The 22,810-nt window shown below is 44.0% G+C and overlaps 1 protein-coding gene across 1 annotated transcript in view; it reads right to left on the bottom strand.

Annotated features, from left to right (window-relative positions):
* CPQ (carboxypeptidase Q) overlaps window positions 1-22,810 on the bottom strand; it is a 281,476-nt gene that overhangs the window by 99,562 nt on the left and 159,104 nt on the right. The window contains exon 5 of the mRNA XM_054019834.1: window positions 11,616-11,727. Coding sequence (XP_053875809.1) covers window positions 11,616-11,727 — 112 coding nt within the window. The remainder of the gene's footprint in view (window positions 1-11,615; window positions 11,728-22,810) is intronic.

Genomic DNA, 22,810 nt, shown 5'->3' on the forward strand with positions numbered 1-22,810 from the left:
GAGTTGTAACTGTAGCGGCACAAGAGCGCCTGTTGGTTCGCGGCTCTAAGCTGTAGACCCCCCGCCGAGTACACCTTACGCCCGAACAAATCGAAGCGCTTAACGTCCTTCGATTTGGGCGCTGCCGCCTGCTGGCCATGACGCTCTCTTGCGTTCACCGAAGACACAACCAGTGAGCACGGTGGAGGATGAGTATATAAGTACTCATAGTCCTTGGAGGGGACGAAGTACTTCCTCTCTACCCCTCTGGCTGTGGGTGGAATGGAGGCAGGGGTTTGCCATATGGTAGTGGCATTAGCCTGAATCGTCTGAATCAGTGGTAATGCCACCCGGGATGGGGCATCAGCCGACAGGATGCTCACCACCGGGTCCTGCACCTCTACTATCTCCTCCGCCTGGAGGTCCATATTACGCGCCACCCTACGTAATAGGTCCTGGTGGGCACGAAGATCTATTGGAGGTGGGCCCGAGGCTGTTGTGCCCGCCACCGCCTCATCCGGGGAAGATGAGGAGGATGCCTCCGGGGGCAAGAGGTCTAAAGGGGGGTCCTGTTCTAAGGGTCCCTGAAGCAAAGGATCCCCTTCCCTGGGGTCCATGACCTGAGGTGGTGTAGGCACGGGAGCCTCCATGCCCCCCGGGGGAGAGGCGGGAGATGGTGGCCTCCGGGACTCTGGGCTCAGAGCGTGCCGAGCGAGAGGATGATGGTGGAGCCCCTTGCGCCTGGTGATACGCCCACGGGGTCCAGAAAGACTATGCGTAGGGTCCTGCGCAGGGTCCTCTATCCCCTCCTGCCAGTGACCCAAGTCAGCGGCAGCCTGACCCTGAGGAGGATATGCTGATCGTGAAGCCCCGTCGGAGGAGCGAGATGCTGATCTCTAAGGCCAAGGTGGTGCCGAACGCGGCTGAATGGGCTCGGTGGGATACGGTGCCGATCGGTGCCGGTCCGTAGGCAAGCGGTCCTTGCGCGGTGCTGGTGAGCGGTACCGTGATCGGGATCGGTATCGCTGGCCATGTCGGTGCCGAGACCCCGATCTGGACCGAGACGAGGACGACTGCCTGTAGACGTGGTACCGGGAGCGGCCCCTCGAACTGGAGCGGTGCTTGTACCGGCGCCGAGAACTACGTCGTGACTCTGATCGGTACCGATGATCCTGACGGTGCCAAGACGTAGATTGGTGTCGTGAAGAGGACCTAGGCCGCGAGTACGACCGGTGCCGGGGTGAAAGTCGGCACCGGGACTGCGAGCGGCATCGGGACCTGCTCTGAGACCTGGAGCGGTGCTGTGAGTCCACGCTCGGAGATGGCGGGCGTACCAGGGCAGGCTTGCCCCTGGATTGCACTGTGTGAGGAGCAGGCGGTGCCGCGGGTTGAGATGGCGCTGGCTCCGTGAGCGCGATAAGGTCTTTTGCCATCACAAAGGTCTCCGGAGTCGATGGGAGACAGGGCTCCACCACTGATCGAGGTGGTCAGCCAGTCCACACCGGACTCAACGGCCCCGGTGCTGGAGTCAACGGTGTAGCCGATATCTGCGACTTCCGGCGCTCTAAAGTCGGACGCGGCTCTACCACTGGTACCGGGGGAGCCGGCGTCTGCAGGACAGCAGTCCCCTACGTCTTGCAGGATTTCTTATGCCCTGGAGACAGGGAACGGCGCCGGGGCCCTTGTGGCGGCTGCGGTGCCGAAGGAGGCCGGTGCCGTGAGGCCTTATCCGCGTCTGCTCGCGGTGTAGTACCGGTTGGTGCCGCAGGGGCGCTGTGCACCGAGGCGCTCGGTGCCGGAACTTGGCGCGCCGAGGGAGGATCTGGGCTAAGTGCCGCCTCCATGAGGAGCTGCCTAAGCCTAAAGTCTGAAAGCCTTACCGATCTTGCACTTATCTGTCTGGTGGGACTCTCCTAGACACTTCAGACACGAGTCGTGCGGATCTCCCGTTGGCATAGGCTTAGCACAGGACGCGCACGGCTTAAAGCCAGGAGCCTTGGGCATGAGCCCGGCTATGCGCTGGGGGGAAAGAGGGGAGAAGAAGCCCCCTTAACCCCCGCTAACTATTTACAACTATTTAACAATGAACAGGAATAACTATCTAAAGACTATACAACAACTATAACTACAACTATCTACAAGAATTGACAGGATAAGCTAGGGAGAGTGGAGAACAGCTATGCCGTGCTCCACAGTTCCAACAACTGTCAGGGGCGGTAAGAAGGAACTGAGGGGGCGCTGGGTCGGCTGGGGTATATATCTAGCGCCATGAAGGCGCCACTCCAGGGGGCTCCACAGCCGACCCACCGGGTAGGAAATTTTCTAGGGTAGAAAATTTCTCCGACGATCGTGCATGCGGCGCGCGCACACCTAATTGGAATCGATATGAGCAAGCACTTGAAGAAGAACTTTAATTACTCACATCTGGAGGCTGAAATGAAATTTGAGATGCATTAAAACACAAACCCCTATAGGCTGTTGAGTAACCTCTATATGCCGGAAGCACTTAGCCTCTCTGTGCCTCAGTTCCCCATCTGTGAAATGGGGATAACAGCACTGCTCTTCTGCACAGGATGCTGTGAGGATAAATACATTGAAGGTTGTGAGGCACTCAGATACTGTGGTGATGGGGGCCATAAAAATACTTAACAGATAGACGTTATTATTTCATGGGTGCTCATTAAGAGGTGCAGAGATACCTGGTTTACTTAGCAAATACTTTCAGAAAGTATATACAGTTCAAAGCTGCTTCAAGGATATGACAAACAGCACTTAACCTCATACTTAGATCTCACTCAACTATTTTGTTACGAAGCTAGCCCCTCTTTTAAATTTAGGAAATTGTTCACAAACCGATACAATTTTCTTTCAATATTTGTGTGAGGCCAGTGGATTCACAACTACTTTACACTGATCCTTTGGCCATTCCCTAAGCATTGTTTTAAATCTTACCCCCAGGAATTTGGTAACTCAACTTCTTCAGTTTTACCCAGTCCTTCCACCTTCCCTAAAAAAAGCAAACAAAAAATAAAAAGACCTACCTGGAGCTAACAAGCAAATCAGCCAAACACATACACACAATGAACAGCAGAGAATTTCTTTATAAATACAGACCCTTCCTGTAGGTAGCACATATAATTAGTGACAACAGCAAATGCAAGACCACAACTGTATCATGGCTAGTGTGACAAAGTTCCTCCTCTGTCTTGGTGGGTCCTGCGCTTATTGGCGGATTTTCTTGCCTCAGAGATTCACCATGTGGGTTGGGGAACAGCCCAGAGACCTTCCCCTCTGGAAGAACCCACAGTCCAGGTCAATTGGCAGGTGTGGGGGAACCCGGGCCCGCCCTCTACTCCGGGTTCCAGCCCAGGGCCCCGTGGACTGCAGTTGTCTATTGTGCCTCCTGTAACAGCTGCATGACAGCTACAACTCCCTGGGCTACTTCCCCATGGCCTCCTCCAAACACCTTCCTTATTCTTACCACAGGACCTTCCTCCTGGTGTCTGATAATGCTTGTGCTCCTCAGTCCTCCAGCAGCACACCCTCTCACTCTTAGCTCCTTGCGCCTCTTGCTCCCAGCTCCTCACACTCACCCCACAAACTGAAGTGAGCTCCTTTTTAAAACCCAGGTGCCCTGATTAGTCTGCCTTAATTGATTCTAGCAGCTTCTTCTTAATTGGCCCCAGGTGTCCTAATTAGCCTGCCTACCTTAACTGGTTCTAGCAGGTTCTTGATTACTCTAGTGCAGTCCCTGCTCTGGTCACTCAGGGAACAGAAAATTACTCATCCAGTGACCAGTATATTTGCCCTCTACCAGACTCCTGTACCCCACTGGTCTGGGTCTGTCACACTAGGTACAGTTAGATCAATGGAAAAGTCTACATGGTGGTTATTATGCAAACAACTTTGTAATACAGTAAATGAAAGTGCCTCATTTTAACAGAATCAACAGCGTGTAACAGCTCCATTATATAATCTAAAATTCGTAACCCAAAATGCTCACCTCCCTTTAAAACAGTCTCACTTTGCCATTGGTATTGGAAAGCTAGTTTTTATACTCATACATATGATAATTTACCAAAACCAACAAAGCAATGCTGAGCTATAGCTTTCTATATCTAGAGAGAGAACCGAGACAGCACATTAAGAGACCCACAGTAAGCAATAGAATTTATGCATGTGCTCACAGACAAGTCAAGTTATGCAGTGATTTTATGTCCTCTCTGGACTAGACCAAGATCACAAACTCATTTCATTGGGATCCAAGCTGGATATGAAGGCAGGTCTTTACAGTTCAAAACGCAGTGTTTGAACTCACTGTTCTATAGCTAGCCCCAAATTTAAACCATATTCTGTCTGTTTCATTCTAAACAAAACTCAGCTTGGTTCACTAATTTATTTGTCACATAATTTATGCATATAGAATTTTGCTGTCATTTATTGTGGAATATTCTGTTCTGTGCATCTGAATTTGTAAATCTTGCATTAACAAACCATCATGGGAAGATCAAATGCACACTGTGTTGGTGTAACAAGAACTTATGTAATGGCAAACCAGAATAGAGGTCACCAGCAAAGACTCTAATAATTCCCAGCTGAGAAAAATAGGACTTTGCCACAGGTTTTACAGTAAACATATAGGCCACCCAACCTACTATCCGAGGAAATCAAATATTTCAACAAGGAGTGAGCAATGCATTTCATTCTTGCATTAAAGGAAACCCACTGAACAAAAGTCATATGACATCACTAAGAACTTGCCCTTAGCAGATACAAAACAGTACACTCTGAAGGGCAAAGTCAGCAAATAAGAAACTTGGGGGGGGGGGGGGGGGAGGGACTATCGTGATTTTTCCAGAATCATACAAAAGAAGACAAAAAACAATTTGAAAGCAACTAAGAATTCCCCCATAGAAAAACTGAAAATGATTTTACCCTTCCTTCTCCCCAAAAAACAAAATCGAAAACAAAAAAATCCCAAAAGCCACAAGCTAAATTACCTTTAGTCACAGACTTTACTTTATTTAAATCTACTCATTCTGCGGCCAGGAAAACAAGAGAGAGAGTTTCAAATAAGCAAAATGAAAGATGCATTTATTTATTTATAGAAGTGTCTGGCACTTGTCATCGTTGTAGTATCTGAGTGGCTACTAGCATAACAGAACACTTAACATCCTTCTCCCCCATAAAGAGCTCAGCATGGAGTGATGAGCTTTTCAAATATACATACTCTTGTAATTAGAACTGTGGAACATTAAAAGCCTCACAGGCAAGGCTGGAGGTTAAACTGAGCCATAGTTGAGGATCACGGGGGCTGGTTTTATTTTTAAACAAACATTTAGATGATTTGGAACTATCACCTACTTTGTGTGTGTACCATTGAGCATAGAAATAGGAAGTTGTGAAGACAACTGTGGCCAGTTACTCACAAATAATGGGTTATTTGTTCACTGCACTCTTTAAAAATTACTTAAAGCTCCACTATATAGAAAGTGTACAAAATCTGATGGATTAGAGGCCCAGATAAGTAAAGCACTTAAGCATACGCTTAACTTGGGACTTAGACACCTAAATAAAAATGGTAGAAGATGCTTAAGTTCTCTGCTGAATTGGGGCCAAAATGCAGAAGTGTTTTACACAAGCCAGTTTTCACAGTTGTGATGCTAAAGACCTTTTATGGGCTAACTTTGAGGGAATCCTAAAGTACCATCCTTTTGATAGTGAGGCACATACATAAAACTAAGCAACACTTTCTGAATATGACAACAAACACATTTCCAACAGTTCTGAGACTGAACCTGATTGAAGTAGTGCAAGGGCATTTCAGCAAAGGGGGGTTTGTTTTGTTTTAAAGCATCTTGAATTGTGGAACTACAGACACCATTTTGGAGTCACTTTTTCGGATGAGTACCCATGGGCACGGCTACTTTAATAATTTCCTTTTCTTTGCACTCAGAACTTCTGTTGTAGCGGAATGTCACAGTTTTCAAAGCACAGAAACACCATCTTTTTAAAATGACAGCTCTATAGGGTTACAAGGTGGGCGAGATAATATCTTTTATTGGACCAATTTCTGCTGCTACGGAGACAAGCTTTCGAGCTACACAGAGCCCTGCCTGAGGTTTGGGAAAGGTGCTTAAGAAAGTCAGGCTATGTCTACACTGCGCAGCTTACAGTGGCACAGCTGTGCTGCTAAAGCCTTGCTGCTGTAAGATATACAGTGTAGCTGCTCTTTGCTGAGCTCTCTCCTGCTGAAAAAATAAAACCACCCCCAGGAGGACAGCTATACAGTCCCTGAAATCCAACCATCGGACAGCGATCAAACCAGCAAACAAAGAGGGCGCCATTATAGTCCTCAACCACGATGATGGCATAAATGAGGCCAACCAACAAGTCTCCAACACCACCTACTATAAAGAACTCAAAGAAGACCCCACACCACAATTTACCCAGGAATTTAAGGTTATCACCAAATCCTTCCCCAAACAATTCCAGGAGAAACTCTACTACCTCCTCCCCATGAGCCCACCCCAGGGACCTTCTACATACTTCCCAAGATACACAGACAAGGGAACTCAAGCAGACCTATTATATCGGGCACAATATTCTTACTGAAGGAATACTGTGACTCACAGAAACCATTCTGTGATGGGATGTACTCCCCACACTAGTCCTGATAGGTCTAAATTAGGCCAGGTGGGCCCAATCACCCAATTAGGCAGCAAATGAGGAAGACTGAGGCTGAGTGGAGAGCCTTGATTACAAAGAATCCCACCTGTCAGGGAACAGATGGGGCTTCTACAAAGTCTGGGAGCTGATAACTGATGGGGCAGCAGAGAAGTAGGCTCCAGTCACTCCCTGGGGGAAAGGGACATGTGTTTGGAAACTACAGAATGTAAGAACCCAGGGACTACAACCCAGATCTGCAGAGCCTGGGATGTCTGACATTAATGCAGTGCCACTGGAAGGCCATGCAGAAGGACAGTCAGGGAGCGCTAAAAAGCGACAAAGCGTCCTGTGGCACCTTATAGACTAACAGATATATTGGAGCATAAGCTTTCGTGGGTGAATACCCACTTCATCAGATGCATGTAGTGGAAATTTACAGAGGCAGGTATAAATATGTAGGCAAGAATCAGTCTAGAGATAACGACGTTAGTTCAATCAGGGAGGATGAGGCCCTCTTCTAGCAGTTGAGGTCTGAACACCAAGGGAGAAGAAACTGCTTCTGTAGTTGGATAGCCATTCACAGTCTTTGTTTAATCCTGAGCTGATGGTGTCAAATTTACAAATAAACTGAAGCTCAGCAGTTTCTCTTTGAAGTCTGGTCCTGAAGTTTTTTTGCTGTAAGATGGCTACCTTTAAATCTGCTATTGTGTGTCCAGGGAGACTGAAATGTTCTCCTACAGGTTTTTGTATATTGCCATTCCTAATATCTGACTTGTGTCCATTTATCCTTTTACGTAGGGACTGTCCAGTTTGGCCGATGCACATAGCAGAGGGACATTGCTGGCACATGATGGCGTATATTACATTGGTGGACATGAATGAACAGGTGAATGAACCGGTGATGTTGTGACTGATCTGGTTAGGTCCTGTGATGGTGTCGCTGGTGTAGATATGTGGACAGAGTTGGCATCGAGGTTTGTTGCATGGATTGGTTTCTGAGTTAGAGTTACTATGGTGCGCTGTGTGGCTGCTGGTGAGAATATGCTTAAGATTGGCGGGTTGTCTGTGGGCGAGGATTGGCCTGCCTCCCAAGGCCTGTGAAAGCGAGGGATCGTTGTCCAGGATGGATTGTAGATCACTGATGATGCATTGGGGAGATTTTAGTTGAGGACTGTAGGTGATTGCCAGTGGAGTTCTGTTGGTTTCTTTCTTGGGCTTGTCTTGCAGCAGGAGGCTTCTGGGTACACGTCTGGCTCTGTTGATCTGTTTCCTTATTTCCCCATGCCGGTATCGTAGTTTTGAGAATGCTTGGTGAAGATCTTGTAGGTGTTGGTCTCTGTCTGAAGGGTTGGAGCAAATGCGGTTGTACCTCAGCGCTTGGCTGTAGACGATGGATCGTGTGGTGTGTCCGGGATGGAAGCTGGAGACATGAAGGTAGGCATAGTGGTCGGTAGGTTTTCGGTATAGGGTGGTGTTAACGTGACCATCACTTATTTGTACCGTGGTGTCTAAGAAGTGGATCTCCCGTGTAGATTGGTCCAGGCTGAGGTTGATGGTGGGGTGGAAGCTGTTGAAATCATAGTGGAATTCTTCCAGTGTCTCCTTCCCATGGGTCCAGATGATGAAGATGTCATCAATATAGTGTAGGTAAAGAAGGGGCGCGAGTGGACGAGAGCTGAGGAAGCGTTGTTCCAGGTCAGCCATAAAAATGTTGGCATATTGTGGGGCCATGCGGGTGCCCATAGCAGTGCTGCTGGTCTGGAGGTATATATTGTCACCAAATTTGAAATAATTGTGCATGAGGATAAAGTCACAGAGCTCAGCAACCAGTTGTGCTGTGTCATCATCAGGGATACTGTTCCTGACAGCATATATTCCATCTGTGTGTGCGATGTTTGTGTAGACAGCCTCCAGATCCAGAGAGCACTGTGGAGAGTAGGCACTGCAGGAAGTACCGCCCACAAGACCCAGAGTGACAGTACCCTGCGGCCCTCTGATTGGTCAAGTGCCCTTACTTAACCCCAGGGGTTACCCCAAGAAGTTGTCTGGGTAACCACACAGACCTTGGCTGCAGTGCCAGACTTTGCCTTGTCTTCTGATCTCCGGTCTCTCCCTTCAGCCTGACTTCAACCCAGACTCCTGCCTCCCAATTCTAGCCCTGTATTGCCTCTGATCTCCAATCTCTGACTCCAGCCTGACTCTGACCCTGATTCCTGCCTTTCAATTCTAAGTTTGTACTGCCTCTGATCTCTAGTCTTTGACCCTGTCCTGACTCTGACCCTCACTCTTGTTTATGGCACCTGGCCTTGCAATTCCTCCAACTTCTGTCCGACAACTCCCATCCCTGGTAGGCAGACCTCAGCCCAGCTGTGACTGCTAAGTCAGACCACGTTCACCTCAGTCCCTTACACAGAAGCAGGTAGTCTATAGTTACTCCCTGGGAGGAAGGAGTTTGAAGGCTGGTAAATCCAGAGAAGGGAGGAAGTTAGACATGTAGGAAAGGCTCAGGGAAAGTGGCAGCAAGGTCCAGGAGGGAACAGACCTTGGCTGCTGCTTAGAGGGTCCCTGAGCTGGAACCCAGAGTAGACAGTGGGTCCAGGTTCCTGCACCTGCCACTGGTGGCACCAGCTGGGCAGGAAATTGGAAGACTGCCTGAATCTGTTCTTAAGAGACTTTTATACCCCAGAAGGGGAAACCTATGAGAGACCAGACCAGAGGGGCAAGTCACAAAGAGGCAGCAGTGGTTCCTGGAGCGAAAGAGGGGCTGCAGACAGAGAGAGAGGCAGAGAGATGGGGTGCAACCGCAGGAAGGAGCGTCACTAATCCCCAGAACATCTAAGAGGAGGCTCCATCCTAATAGTGAGTTGAGAACCCCACGTCACACATCCTCAAACCAGTCACCACACAAAGGGCTAGCTTCCTCCAGGACACAACTGACTTCCTCCACAAATTCTGCAACATAAACAACCTCCCTCAGAACACCATCCTATCCTCGCCACCATGGATGTCACTTCTCTATGCAGCAACATCCCTCACAATGACAGCATCGCTGCCTGCCTCAAATATTTAAAAGACAATGGACAACCCTCAGATATCCACCCCACAAATCACCAAACTCGTCCATTTCGTCCTCACTCTCAACAACTGTACACTCAACAACAAACACTTTTGTACTAGGATGGCTCCCCAATATGCCAACCTCTTCGTAGGCCACCTTGTAGAAGAATTTCTGGACAAATGCACCACAAAACCAATGATATACCTGCGATATACCTCCGGACAGATGACAAAATCCTTCAGAGATTTCCACGAAAATTTTAATCACCATCACTTGTCCATTAAACTCTCTCTGGAACATTTATGGCTTATTACAACAGTCTGTAACCACTCGCTCCCCTCTTTGTCCTATGACTACAGAGGTGTTAACACTTCACCTTGAATGGTCCCTTAGAATATGTGCGAACTACTTATGCTAAACTATCTGTTTGATCTTGCATTTAGCTGATACTAAGGCTTTGCCTATGCTACAGAGTATTGTCGAGGCAAGTTAAGCAGACAATCAAAAACTGACATAATTACATTGCTTGCACATGTTCACACAACGCTCCTTCTGTTGGCGGAGCATGTCAACAGTTGGTACTCTAGCATCGACAGAGAGCAGTGCACTGTGGGTAGCTTCTTTATGTTCGCATGGCACTGACGCATGTCCTGTTCATAGCCCTTATCCAACAAGCAAGAGAAAGCTGACTGTAGGTACCGAAGTTCTTATGGCTGGAGCAGAGCTGGGACTGCACAGCCTCTTCTCCCCACAGCGCCAGCAGATCCAATAACTCCGGTGTGCTCCAAATGGGAGAGCGTTTGCTGTGTGGAGCCGCCACAGTCAGCTGGGAAGATGTGATGTGAGCTGTCCATGCTGTGCAAACAGGAAGTGGAATTTCAAAAATTCCTGGGCCTTTAAGTGGGGAAGGGGGAGCATGCCAATGCCTGCATACCTGACTGTGGGGCAGTGGAGTTCAAACTGCTGACCAGAGTGGTCAGGATGAGCATTGTGGGACACCTCATGGAGGCCAATTATAGTGACATCATCAAGCACGGTGTCTACACTTGTCAATATAACTTTGCCGCAAAAAGCTCTATGCTTCTCGTTTTATTTTGTCGGCAAAGCAGGAGAGTTTTGTTGGCAGAAGGAGCATTGCAGTGTGTTCACCTCCACTGTTTTGTCGATGAAAGCTGAATTTTGTCAACAAAACTGTATAGTGTAGACAATGCCTAAGTACCTTTCCCAGACCTGAGGAAGAGCTCTGTGTAGCTCAAGAGCTTGTCTCTCTGACCAACAGAAGTTGGTCCAATAAAAGATATTACTTCACCCACCTTGTCTCTCTAATATCCTGGGATTGACACAGCTACAACAACACTGTAAAGCACTATACGTTTCTTTCTGGGGGACTGTCAATAGTTCCTTCTCCATTTTTTACTGCTTTCCCAAAGCTTAGTGTCCAGGACAATCACAGCCAGACCCCATGAATGTTGTTCCTTCACTTTACCAGCGACGGGACTGTAGGTTTTACTGTTCAAAATGTATCCCTCCCCCCCACTTAAATGGTGCATACACAATTAGAAAATTGTATTCTAATTATTTGAGCTGTCAAGCCAACAATATACAGCCCATAGAGTGTCCTTATTCTAACATACATTTATTTACAAACTTTCATTACATTTTGGCGATGGCTATGAATGTTCAAAGCACTCTTTATGCACTCTTTTTTTTTTGTTTTGGGAAGGTGACTAATTTGTTCAGTTTTCTGAAGAAGGTGGCATAAGAGGGAAATCTTTAGGAATATTTTTCTGGATGGTGAATATTTGTGCTCAGAATGGTGGAACTGATGACTATCTTCAGTTTAAAAAAAATTATACCGAGAGTCTTGGAAGTCTTACACATTAGAACATTTCTTTAAATAAATATTTACCAAGATCCTTAATAAGAGATAATGCTTCCCAGGATATAAATGCTCCACCACCATCATCCATGGCTCCTTGCCCAACATCCCAGCTGTCCAGATGTCCGCTGATCAGTACAACCTAAAAATGCAATTAGAAAAGGACATTTATATGAAAATATCAAACTAGAAAAGTCATACAAAGTGCTTCTACCTATTGTGCTACAAGCATTCATGGGGTAGATATGCCCCATGTTGTCTAAAGATTTTCATAGTTCTGCTTTTTAGTTTAAAACAAGCATAAATCGAGGACCACAGTACTTGCCATACTGGCTCAGACCATTGGTTTAATCAAGTCTGGTATCCTGCATCTGCTAGTGACTAATAACTAGTAATTAATGCTAAGTGAAAGGTTTAGCCCCTCCTGCATGCCTAGCAATCTTTAATGATCAGTTTAAACTCTTAAGCATGATTAACCTTATTTTAGGATGTATAACTAGTAAATATGTACTTCGATTGTAGGGTCCCCCAGGCAGAGACAGTCATTTTATAACATGTTTGTGCAATGCTAAGCACAGTGAGGCCATGGTTTATGACTGGAGTCCCTCTCTACATGCTACCACAATCTAAATCACCACCACCCATCTACTCCCACCACCACACCAACCTCCAGCACCATGTAGTTTTATAATTACACTAGTCAGATGGAAATTTTAAACTAGATAATATATGAGTTTAGAGTTTTAGGAAGATACTTAAATTATTATAAGTACCGGTAAATATTTGTCAATATTATTCAGTTCTTTCTGATCCTCATAACTAAAGTATTTAATTCTAATATACTGTGGCTGTGAATGTCTTAGGTTGGCTACACACTGCAGATGAAATCTACCCTACACAAAACCTAAGCAACTGCTTTGACCAGGAGACAATTGCTTTCAAATATTTCAACTGAAAAAGGTATCCATCGACATATTTAGAGATAGGGTATGCAATACATGTGGTGACACTGACCATCAAAAACAGTCTCGAGAGTCTCTGGTATGCAGACTTCATGAACTAATACTGTAGCTAGATTGACATAGATTCATTACTGTCCATTGGATCAGTGATCTGCAAACTCAGAAGATTTTAGAGAAGAGATGTAAGGGCTCTGAAGGAGACGTTAACTGTCTAGAATGTCAAAAATTGTCTGCACCACAACTTTAAAATGGCCATAGGATTTTAACCAGCAATTGGTTTTGGAAAGATAAATATTTACTCCTGGGAAATATAACTTCCGGCTGAAGTGAATTGAGGGCAAGTTTAAAAACATATTGAAAACTGAGTTTATAATAGATGTAATGCCTTAACTTCAGCAGTGAAAGAACGCCTCACTAACACTGGATGATGTTCCCTGGCAACAATCTCTACACAAGAGTCTGACAGGGAATTACTTCTCATTCCTGTGAAATAACACATATAGCAACAGCAGGAAACTTTGAATCAGACAATGGTGTAATCCCTCATGGGATTACGGAATCCAATCAAAAAGCATCTCTCCCAGCTTCAGAACGTTACACTGAAACAGACTAAGGTTCAAATGGATTGAGAAAGTCAGAGTATTTCATGGAAGAACTTTTACTTATATTAATACCAAGAATAATTAAGTAAATGCAACCAGTGTACATCTACGAAATTTTACAGTATACAACTGACTTTTAACTAACCCACTTCTACAGTAACCATTGTTATGGATAGTCCCTCTAGGAATGATCTCTGCATTGTTCAATGGTTATACACATGCACACACATTTATTTTGATTTGTAAAATATATTGTAAAAGGTGACCAAAGCTCTAGGCACTTTTTACATAAGTTACAAAAAATTTATAGCAACTCAAGCTACAAGCCAACCTCCACTGAGAGCCCCTCTAAACAAACAACCCCCAGGACTCTCACAAAAACTCTATGCCCATCCTGATATATGCCAATCCTGATATATGAGTAAGGGTTACAGATGGAAACAGTTCTGCAGGGAGTTCCCTTTTAAAATAATATAGCGGTCATTTGAAGCGTCCTAGGAATCTGTGGATGCATTTGTGGACTAAGATAGTTCAGGCTATCAAGGATGTATGCTAAATGAATTTGTCACATGGCTTTCCAATTTGTCACATAGCTGTCACCTCCACAGATGTGCTACATACTTTGTATATGTACATACATATAAAGATTTTTTAAATTTGTACCAAATTTCCATATATAACTGTCTGCTGGTGCAGATAGAACATAAACATGATACAATGATATAAGTAATTTATTCAGTTTCACTAACAGAAAAACCACAAACATCTGTGTAAAATAGCACTGGGCTACATGCGCCAATTCTATAAAGATATTTTTAGGATTAGATAGATTTCCATGCAACATGACAGTCTGAGCTTTGGCTTTTCTGCAGTTTCACCATGAAGGAACTGCCTTTCTATCACAGAATCTTTATAAAGAGCAGTAGGGAAAGAGAAATGAAACACAGGAAACGTTATTCTATTTTCTTGTAGGCCAGTGATACCAGATGCCTATCAGTCATATACTGAATTCCTATAAATCAGGCTGCACTTAATATGAAAGCTAGGCAGAATCGCTATCTACCCATACATCTATCAGAGCACGCTCCTTTTCCACGTCTGAGTGCCTTATGTCACTACAAAACAATTCTCCATGCCATATTTTCTCAGATCTACAAGAGTCATTATGCAAAAATTGTACGCAAGCAAAGTGTCAACATCTCCAGTAGGAAGACAAGGTAGAAGCTTCCATTACCTGAGCCACTTTCAGACTCTTCTCAAGAAACCCTCTCTTGACACTAATACTCTTCCCAATTACCATCTTGTCTCAAATCTTTCATTTTTGAGCAAGGTGTCTCCAACAAATGTGGTGAAGGGACTCTGCTGTTACCTGGAGTCATTATTATAGGCAGTGCGGGTAACTATGCCTAAAGTTAATGTTGCTCAATCACTTGGCATGAAATTTTCCATGCCTTGTGTCTGCTTCAGGCTGAATTTTTTTTTTTTTTTTAATTTCAGCTAAAAGTGCTCAGCAGTTTCTTAGAATGAGGTGAGGGGAAAATATATTGTTTTGCCCATATTGAAATATTCTCACCGTTTAATTAAAAAGCTCTAGAGCCTCCGTGCTTTGGAACAGAGGCTTGACATTAGGCAGGGGAGGGAGAGTGGCCTGATATCAGGAATGTGCCCTTTGCTGCCCCCATGAAAACTTCAGTTGACACATGCTCAGTAGAGACTTGTTAGAGTTGGAAAGCTAAATTTTCCAAAGAGTCCATCTGCACTAAGCATGCTCCAGTATGGAGCTGCAGGACTTTTCTTGCAATGGCTGGCATGGCACCCTGACTAAAATGCAGTGGGTTGACTAGATGAGGAGCCAAAGGTGGAGGTGGGGCAGGAAGGACATGGGCAGACAGGTCTGTAACTAAGTTCCCTTTAAGCTGTGCGGCTACCCAGCAGTCTATCAAGTGCCATGCACTTCAGGTGCCCCACCCCACACTGCCATACTGCTCCTTCCCTCTGCCTTGGAGCTCCTGGGCAGCTGCTCCTGGGAGCCTCCTGCTTGCTGTGCAGAGTGGAGGGGGAGGGGAGTGCTGATGTCTGGGTGCCTCCCTATCCCCACCCATCCTCTGCCCTTGTACCCCATCTCTGCAGAGCAGGTAAGGGGGACATCAGGAGTGGGATGGGGGGAGCTTGCTGGCTGCTGCTGCTTGTCTGAACAAGCAGGCTTCAGACTGGTGAGTGCCAATCTACTTAAAAGGGCAGCATACTTAAAGGGGTGTCTCTCTCCCCCTCGCTCACACACATACGTTTATCATTTAGCTAGTTATAGAGGTATAAAAGAAAAAATCAAAATCACTGTCTACCCGTGTAAGGGCCTTCTCTCACTGTGACAGTCTGAGGCCCTGTTCTTAAGCTAAGGCCTTTGGCTAAGCAGCAGAGGCAGCCATCAGCTGGGAAGCGTTTGGTCACATCCTCCCATTCCAAACTAGTCACATTGAAATAAGGCCATCGGGGGCTGTTAGAAAGGTGATCGATCTATCACGTCCAGAGAAAGGGAAGAGCCTAGAAGATGTAAAAGGAAATTTAGTTTGATAGTTTTCTGTTTGGTAAGAACTGATTTATCAATAGACACAGCTCAATAGACACATAAACCCTTATGTCTTTATAGAGGTAGTTGTGAAATCCTCACTTCTGTATTGTTTTGTCATTATAGTTCCCACTTTGCTATTGTTTATTTGCATGGTCTCTGTCTGATTCTGTGATTGTTTCTGTCTGCTGTAGAATTAATTTTGCTGGGTGTAAACTAATTAAGGTGGTGGGATACAATTGGTTAGCTAATAATGTTACAATATGCTAGGATTAGTTAGGTAAATTTCAGTAAAATGATTGGTTAAGGCATAGCTGAGAATATTACTATATAAATTAGGGGCAAACAAGAAGTAAATTGGGATTTGAAAATAAGGAAAAAGGAACTTGGATTTAAGCTTGCTGGAAGTTCACCCCAATAAACATTGAGTTGTTTGCACCTTCAGACATTGTTGCTCTCTTCATGTGAGAAGGACCAGGGAAGTGAGAGGGTGAAGGAAAAAGTCCTCTAACAGGAACATTGGTCTGTAACCATTAGAGGTTACTCCTCTCAGAACCTGGAATAGAACTCAGGAGTCGCAAGTCTCTGCATGCCTCTGCAGTCAGCAAATAGACTGTGACAATAGATTTCATGACTATCTCTCATCTCCCTTTAGTGGCTGATCCATACACTTACTCAACTACTGCTGTCAGTGACTCTCTTATTTTAAGAGGCAGAGGTCTGTGCTGTGAATCTAAAAGGTTCTAATCATGCTGATGTATCATCTTGGAGTCAATGGATAAAATCTGTATTTTTTTCAGTTTGCTTTAAAAAAAAAAAAAAAAAAAAAACTAAGAAATTAGATACCAAAAGCTACATTAGAAGAATGTTATAGTTACAAAGTCAATCACTCATAACTTAGGAAGTACCAGAATTAAGGTTGCTTGTATAACCTTAATTGTTGGTCCCCTTGTTGGGTACACATTACAATATGGTCTTTAATTATATTACCATACAAATGTGGTATTGCTCTCAGACACTCCTTAGAATATATCATTTATAATATTAGTAGCTTCAAATATTGTCTGGGAAATGCTGGAGTACTGTATTGAAATATAGTATGTAGACAGTAGCATCCATGATAATCCCTCTCTCAGATTATTTCCTAATCTATTGGCTGTAATATAAAATATGGCCTCTGCTTATTTTGGGTTAATTTACACTGTAGTCTTTTTATGCTTTTTTGTGCCCAGACTTTTACCCTGCCCAAAAAACAAAACTAAAGGTTGTCTACCTCATTGCGGCAAACCACCTCAATCCACTCAAAACAACTTCCTTTCACAATACCCTATATTCCTCATCTCCAGACCGGGTTTTAAATCTATTACCATAGTTCCTTATGTGTATAACGCAATGACGTTTTGTAAATCAGTCAGTTGTCTGTTCCATCAAAGGTCTTCCTGAAATCCAGATAAATTAGGTCTTTTCTTTCATCCTTCTCCAGCCTGATAATGTGCTTGAAAGACTTGAAGTGAATTTGTCAGCCTTACTTTCATGAATCCAATCTAACTGTTCCAAGAACAGAAGAGACATTGGTGGATGAAAGAAAAAACATCCGCTATTAGCAGACTGTTTCAGGATATGCTGCATAATAATTGTGATCATTCAAACAAACAGCACATTTGCTTTTGAAAGCATGCAGCATTCTACACCAGTACTATCAGTAGTTCTTAGCAAAGTTTGGAGAAGATTAATTTAATTTCAAACATCTTAAGGTGTAAGAGGGATTTTATGACTAGTATTGTTGTCCCTTTTTGACCCAAGTGGCTAGTCAAATTTCGGGGCCTTGGCGATGTTCCAGTTGAGAATAGAAATTTGTGGTAGTCAGGTATTTCTTTGATGCAGTTTTATTTACGAAGAATGTACAGAGTCCAGTGTCCCTGAACACAGAAGGAACGGAGAACCTACAAGGAGTAGTTTCTTAGCTTACAGTCCCCAAGCCTCTTTTGGCTACAGAAAGCCCAAAAGCTCATTCTCATTTTCTAGCTTTTTCCAGGGTGACACTGTGTTTACAAGCTGCTGCTTGGCTTTCATAAAATCATAGACTCATTGAAGATTAGGGCTGGAAGAGATCTTAGGAGGTCATCTAGTCCAACTCCCTGCTCAAAGCAGGACCAGCCCCAACTAAATCATCCCAGCCAGGGTTTTGTCAAGCCGGGCCTTAAAACCTCTAACCCTTTCTTGCCTCCCCTTCTCTCTCTGTTCTTGTCTGAGCTTTGTGTGTGTTCTTCCATGCCCACATCCTTCCAAATAGTCCTGGTAACAACACCCAGTCAAACCCTTCCCTCCAACAGCATGGTGCTAGTTTCTGGGCAGACTCAATTAGCATTTGTTTAGGTGTGCCCCTTTAACTGTCTCTTACAACTATCTTAAATGGAGGACTCATTCACGTATCAGTTTGAATGAGTTTTTAACTCAACCCATAACAAGGTTTCATGCAGCTGATAACAGTATGTTGCTAGTGGACAGCATTACATGGATCACTAGATTATCATAAAACAATGTATTTGTCAAAACATACATAAGCCCAGTTCTCCATTGTCTTACCTTATGAAGAGTAATGTAATAAACTACTACTAGACAAAGGCCTTGTCTAGACATGTTTAAAACCTGGTTTATTCATCCCCAATGTAATTCCATTGACTTCAGTGGATAAATTCAGCCCATAAAGTGTGTGGGTGTGGTTTTTAGTTTTGTTTTTTAACTTTGTGTTAATCAATTGCCAATTAACATAAGGTAATTAACCTTTTTATAAAGGCCACCCTAGATAATCTCCACTTTGTTGTTCCAAGCTTCAAACATTTGTGATTTACCCTGGGGGCCAGCTTAGGGTAAATCACAAATGTTTGACAGGTTTCAGAGTGGTAGCCATGTTAGTCTGTAGCAGCAAAAACAACTAGGAGTCCTTGTGGTACCTTAGACACTAACAAATTTATTTGGGCATAAGCTTTCGTGGGCTAGAACCCACTTCATCAGATGCATGGAGTGGAAAATACAGTAGCAGGTATAAATACAAAGCACATGAAAAGATGGGAGTTGCCTTACCAAGTGGGAGGTCATTCTAACGAGACAATTCAATTAACAGTAAATGACCTAACACAGGACCTAACCACATCAGCCACACCAACAGGGGCTCGTTCACCTGCACATCTACCAGTGTGATATATGCCATCATCTGCCAGCAATGCCCCTCTGCCATGTACACTGGCCAAACCAGACAGTCTCTATGCAAAAGAATAAATGGACACAAATCTGACATTCAAAAACCAGTAGGAGAACACTTCAGTCTCCGTGGTCACTCAATAACAGACCTAAAAGTGGCAATTCTTCAACAACAAAACGTCAAAAACAGACTCCAACGTGAAACTGCAGAACTGGAATTAATTTGCAAACTGGACACCATCAAATTAGGCCTGAATAAAGACTGGGAGTGGATGGGTCATTACAAAACCTAAACCTAATTTCCCCAATACTAATTTTCCCCTACTGTTACTCACACCTTCTTGTCAATTATTTGAAATGGGCCACTCTCGTTACCATTACAAAAGTGTTTTTTCTTCCCTTGGTATCCTACTGTTAATTGAATTGTCTTGTTAGGCTGACCTCCCACTTGGTAAGGCAACTCCCATCTTTTCATGTGTTTTGTATTTATATCTGCTATTGTATTTTCCATTCCATGCATCTGATGAAGTGAGTTCTAGCCCACGAAAGCTTATGTCCAAATAAATTTGTTAGTCCCTAAGGTGCCACAAGGACTCCTCGTTTTCACAAATGTTTTTAGCGTGGAACAAATGTTTGGTAGTGTCCAAACTTATGCTTTACAAGGTGTTAACTAGCTTGAATTAATTAGCAGTTTACTCAAGTAAAAAAGTCTAATGAAGACATGCCCTAACTGTAAACCGAGAACATTAAAAATTTTAATTGATTTTATTTGTATCTAAAACAAATTTTCCTTCAAATTCGGTTTTTTGCTTTGGTCTCCAAATAATATGACTTCACCCTATAGCCCTTTTTATTAGATTTCACAAGCATTCAGAATGGCTTTCAAATAATCAGCCTAGCTGTCTTAACCAATTTGCAGTCTTACAGATACGGTGATGTTCAGACAGAAAAAACGCTTAAAACAAAAAAAACCCCATCTATTCTATTTAATATCCAGTGTAATAAATCTCAGCTTCCAGGCTCCTGATTAAATGACATTTCTGTGCATGAAACAGAAATGACACACTCGGTTGCACAAGAATCAAAAACCATTACTGCTAAGAAGCTGACTAACCTTCAAAGCATCTCTGCATCACAACATACATAAAACATTTTGTATGTTGAATTTTACAAAACATGAAGTGATTCGAAGTCCGGCGCTACCTGAAAGTATACTTTTCCCATAAAATACTGTAACTAAACCTCTTCTTAACCCCATTAAAATAGAATCTCAAAATCACTGAGTGGATACCATTTAATCTAAATTTGTCTAATTGGAAGCTGTTACCTCATAAGGGACATACAGTAAAGATAGGCTTGGCAGAATTAGATTTTTTTAAAATATAATTTTGATAGATATTTTTTGGTTTTAAGTATTTTAAATTTTTTAATCAATTTAAATTTTCATTGTTGTGGAAAATTATGGAGGGGATCAGACAATGGGTGGGGGTCAGAAAATAATTATTTAGTGACAGTAGGTGTTGAGATTAAAAAGCTAATGCTTTTAAACCATTAGAACACAAATGGTCAACATCATGTATCAGAATATACAAAGTAAATATCCTTAAATCAAACTCTAAGTTCTGAAGCAGATTTTTCTTACTTTGCCTAACTGTAAATTTTGATCATTAGCTATAGAAATATATTTTACTGTTGGTAGATGGTGAAACTGATTTTTAATGACATTTACTGATAAAAATCTAATCCTTTCCACCCTAAGTAAAGATAACAAGACAGAGATTAGATATAATTTCAGAATTTAACCAAGTATTCTTTGTACTTAAAATTATTACCATTTTCCCATTAAATGCTGGATTTTAAACCTCACCAGTTCCATATGCTTAACATAGTTTAAAGTTTTTAGTCGCCTAACTCAATATTTCCTGGAATTCTCATGTTTTAGAAAGACTGGGTGGTGTGGGTGGCCAGTGATATACAGGAGGTCAGGCTAGATGGTCTGGTGGTCCCCTCTGGGCTTAAACTTTATGACATCAACACTGTTTTAAAGATAATTTTTCCAAAAGGCATGACGATTACACAGTTAACTCCATTTTAAATACCGCCTTGTCTGGGAATAGTAGGAAGAACAACATCTTAGTAGTAAACAACTACAACTAATCATAGAGGAAATATCATGGAAATGAGACATTTTCTCATTCAGAGATGCCAATAGCCACATATTACTCATGCTTGCAATTTAAGGATTAGCACAAGCAGAGTGTGATGAGTGTTCTGAGCCGGAGTGTTCTGATGAATCATTTGAGGTAGTTACCCATGAGTCCAAAAGGTCCAGCCAAACCACAAACAAGGGTATAACCATGTGACACCCACCCCCTCCCAAGGTACATATAGAGGCTCCAGACAAAAGCAGCCCCAATCCAGTCTGCTCAATGTTGCTACCTTGTTGAGGATATGCCCAGCTGCCTGGTAGTTGTGACAGACTGCTTCTGCTCCATCTGGAGCCTGTTCCTGCCCCTGCTCCAGAGATGGACAGTTGCCCAGCTGTCTTGACACAGAGACTCCTCAAATGCCCCTGTAGTGGGGCAGCTGCCCCACTCCTGGACAACAGGGGAAAAGCAGTCAAGCAAGGCTGATTGGGGAAGCAGCCACCGCTGGGGCCATGCCCAATCAGGGTCCAGCTGGCCCTGATAAGAGGGCTGGGAGCCAGGAGCTGAGGAGTCTCTCTCTAGTTGTGGAGAGAGAAGGACCTGGCTGCCTGGGAACTGGGAGGGGTACCTGAGGTGAAGCAGTGCTGGGCAAGGGCTGAGGGAGCTGGGGAGCTCCAGCCTGGTAAAACCCCAGGCTGCAGGCTTTGCCAAAAAGGCCAAAAGGTACTGGGGCTGCAGAGGGGCAGCCCAGGGATAGGCAAAGGCAGCTGTTCCTAACCCCCTTGCTGATGATAAGTGGATTACAGACTGCAGTCTGCCCCGGGGAGTGGGGGCTAGACGATGACTGGCAGTAGCCACTGAGGCAAGGGATAGAGGGTTGGGGGTTCCCCTGCGTGGGGATACCCAGATTGTGGGTTACTGCTGGGGGTAGAACCCTGTTGTTGAGGGGCACCGGGGTCCGGGAGGTGAGTGGCCAGCGGTAGGTGAGACACCAGCCTGCAGAGGGCACTCCTGGCTAGAAGAGCTAATTCCCGGGATGACCAGCAGGAAGTGCCACACCAGTGAGTCTCAACCCCGCCACAGCCCCCATGTAGAGGCAACAGTTATCCCTGAACTAATTTGCAAAAAGGAGCATCTACCTCCTCAGTTTTAACTAAAGGTTACCAGGATTCTTGTTTTGATCAGCTCTAGTTAAGGGTAACCTGAGTGTCTGAGTCAATAATTTCTCTCTTAATTGCCAAGATTTAAAAAAAAAAAAATATTCCTCTAGGGATATATATGATATCCCTCTCTCCTCCACAGTAACACAAATCACTGATGTGAATTTGCTCCAGGTTTGTGCTAACTACTAGCTGATTATGGATGTTTGGTTACTGTGTGTGGTCTCAAGTCTAATTCCTAGTGGACAGATGTTTACATCGCACTCGTCACTCACATTGACAGTCTAAGAAGAGAGGCAATAGATTCAATGGCCGTGGAGAATAAGCTAATCTTACATTCACAGACATGGTCCCTCCAAACCAGGGAGAAGGCACAGTGACAAGGTAGCATCCCTTGCAATGGCTCTGACCATACTGTTTATGCTTTGTGGATAGCAGACTTATCTCCTAATATCTTTATCTAGGAACATTCATGAACAATACATTTACTTTAAAACAGTTTAAAAAACCTACCTCAGTATAATACATTTTAATGTCAATACAGTTATTTTCATTGCCGAGCTCATGACAGGGGTCACAATTACACA

The sequence above is a fragment of the Malaclemys terrapin genome, chromosome 2 (assembly GCF_027887155.1).
Source record: "Malaclemys terrapin pileata isolate rMalTer1 chromosome 2, rMalTer1.hap1, whole genome shotgun sequence".
Classification (NCBI taxonomy): Eukaryota; Metazoa; Chordata; order Testudines; family Emydidae; genus Malaclemys; species Malaclemys terrapin.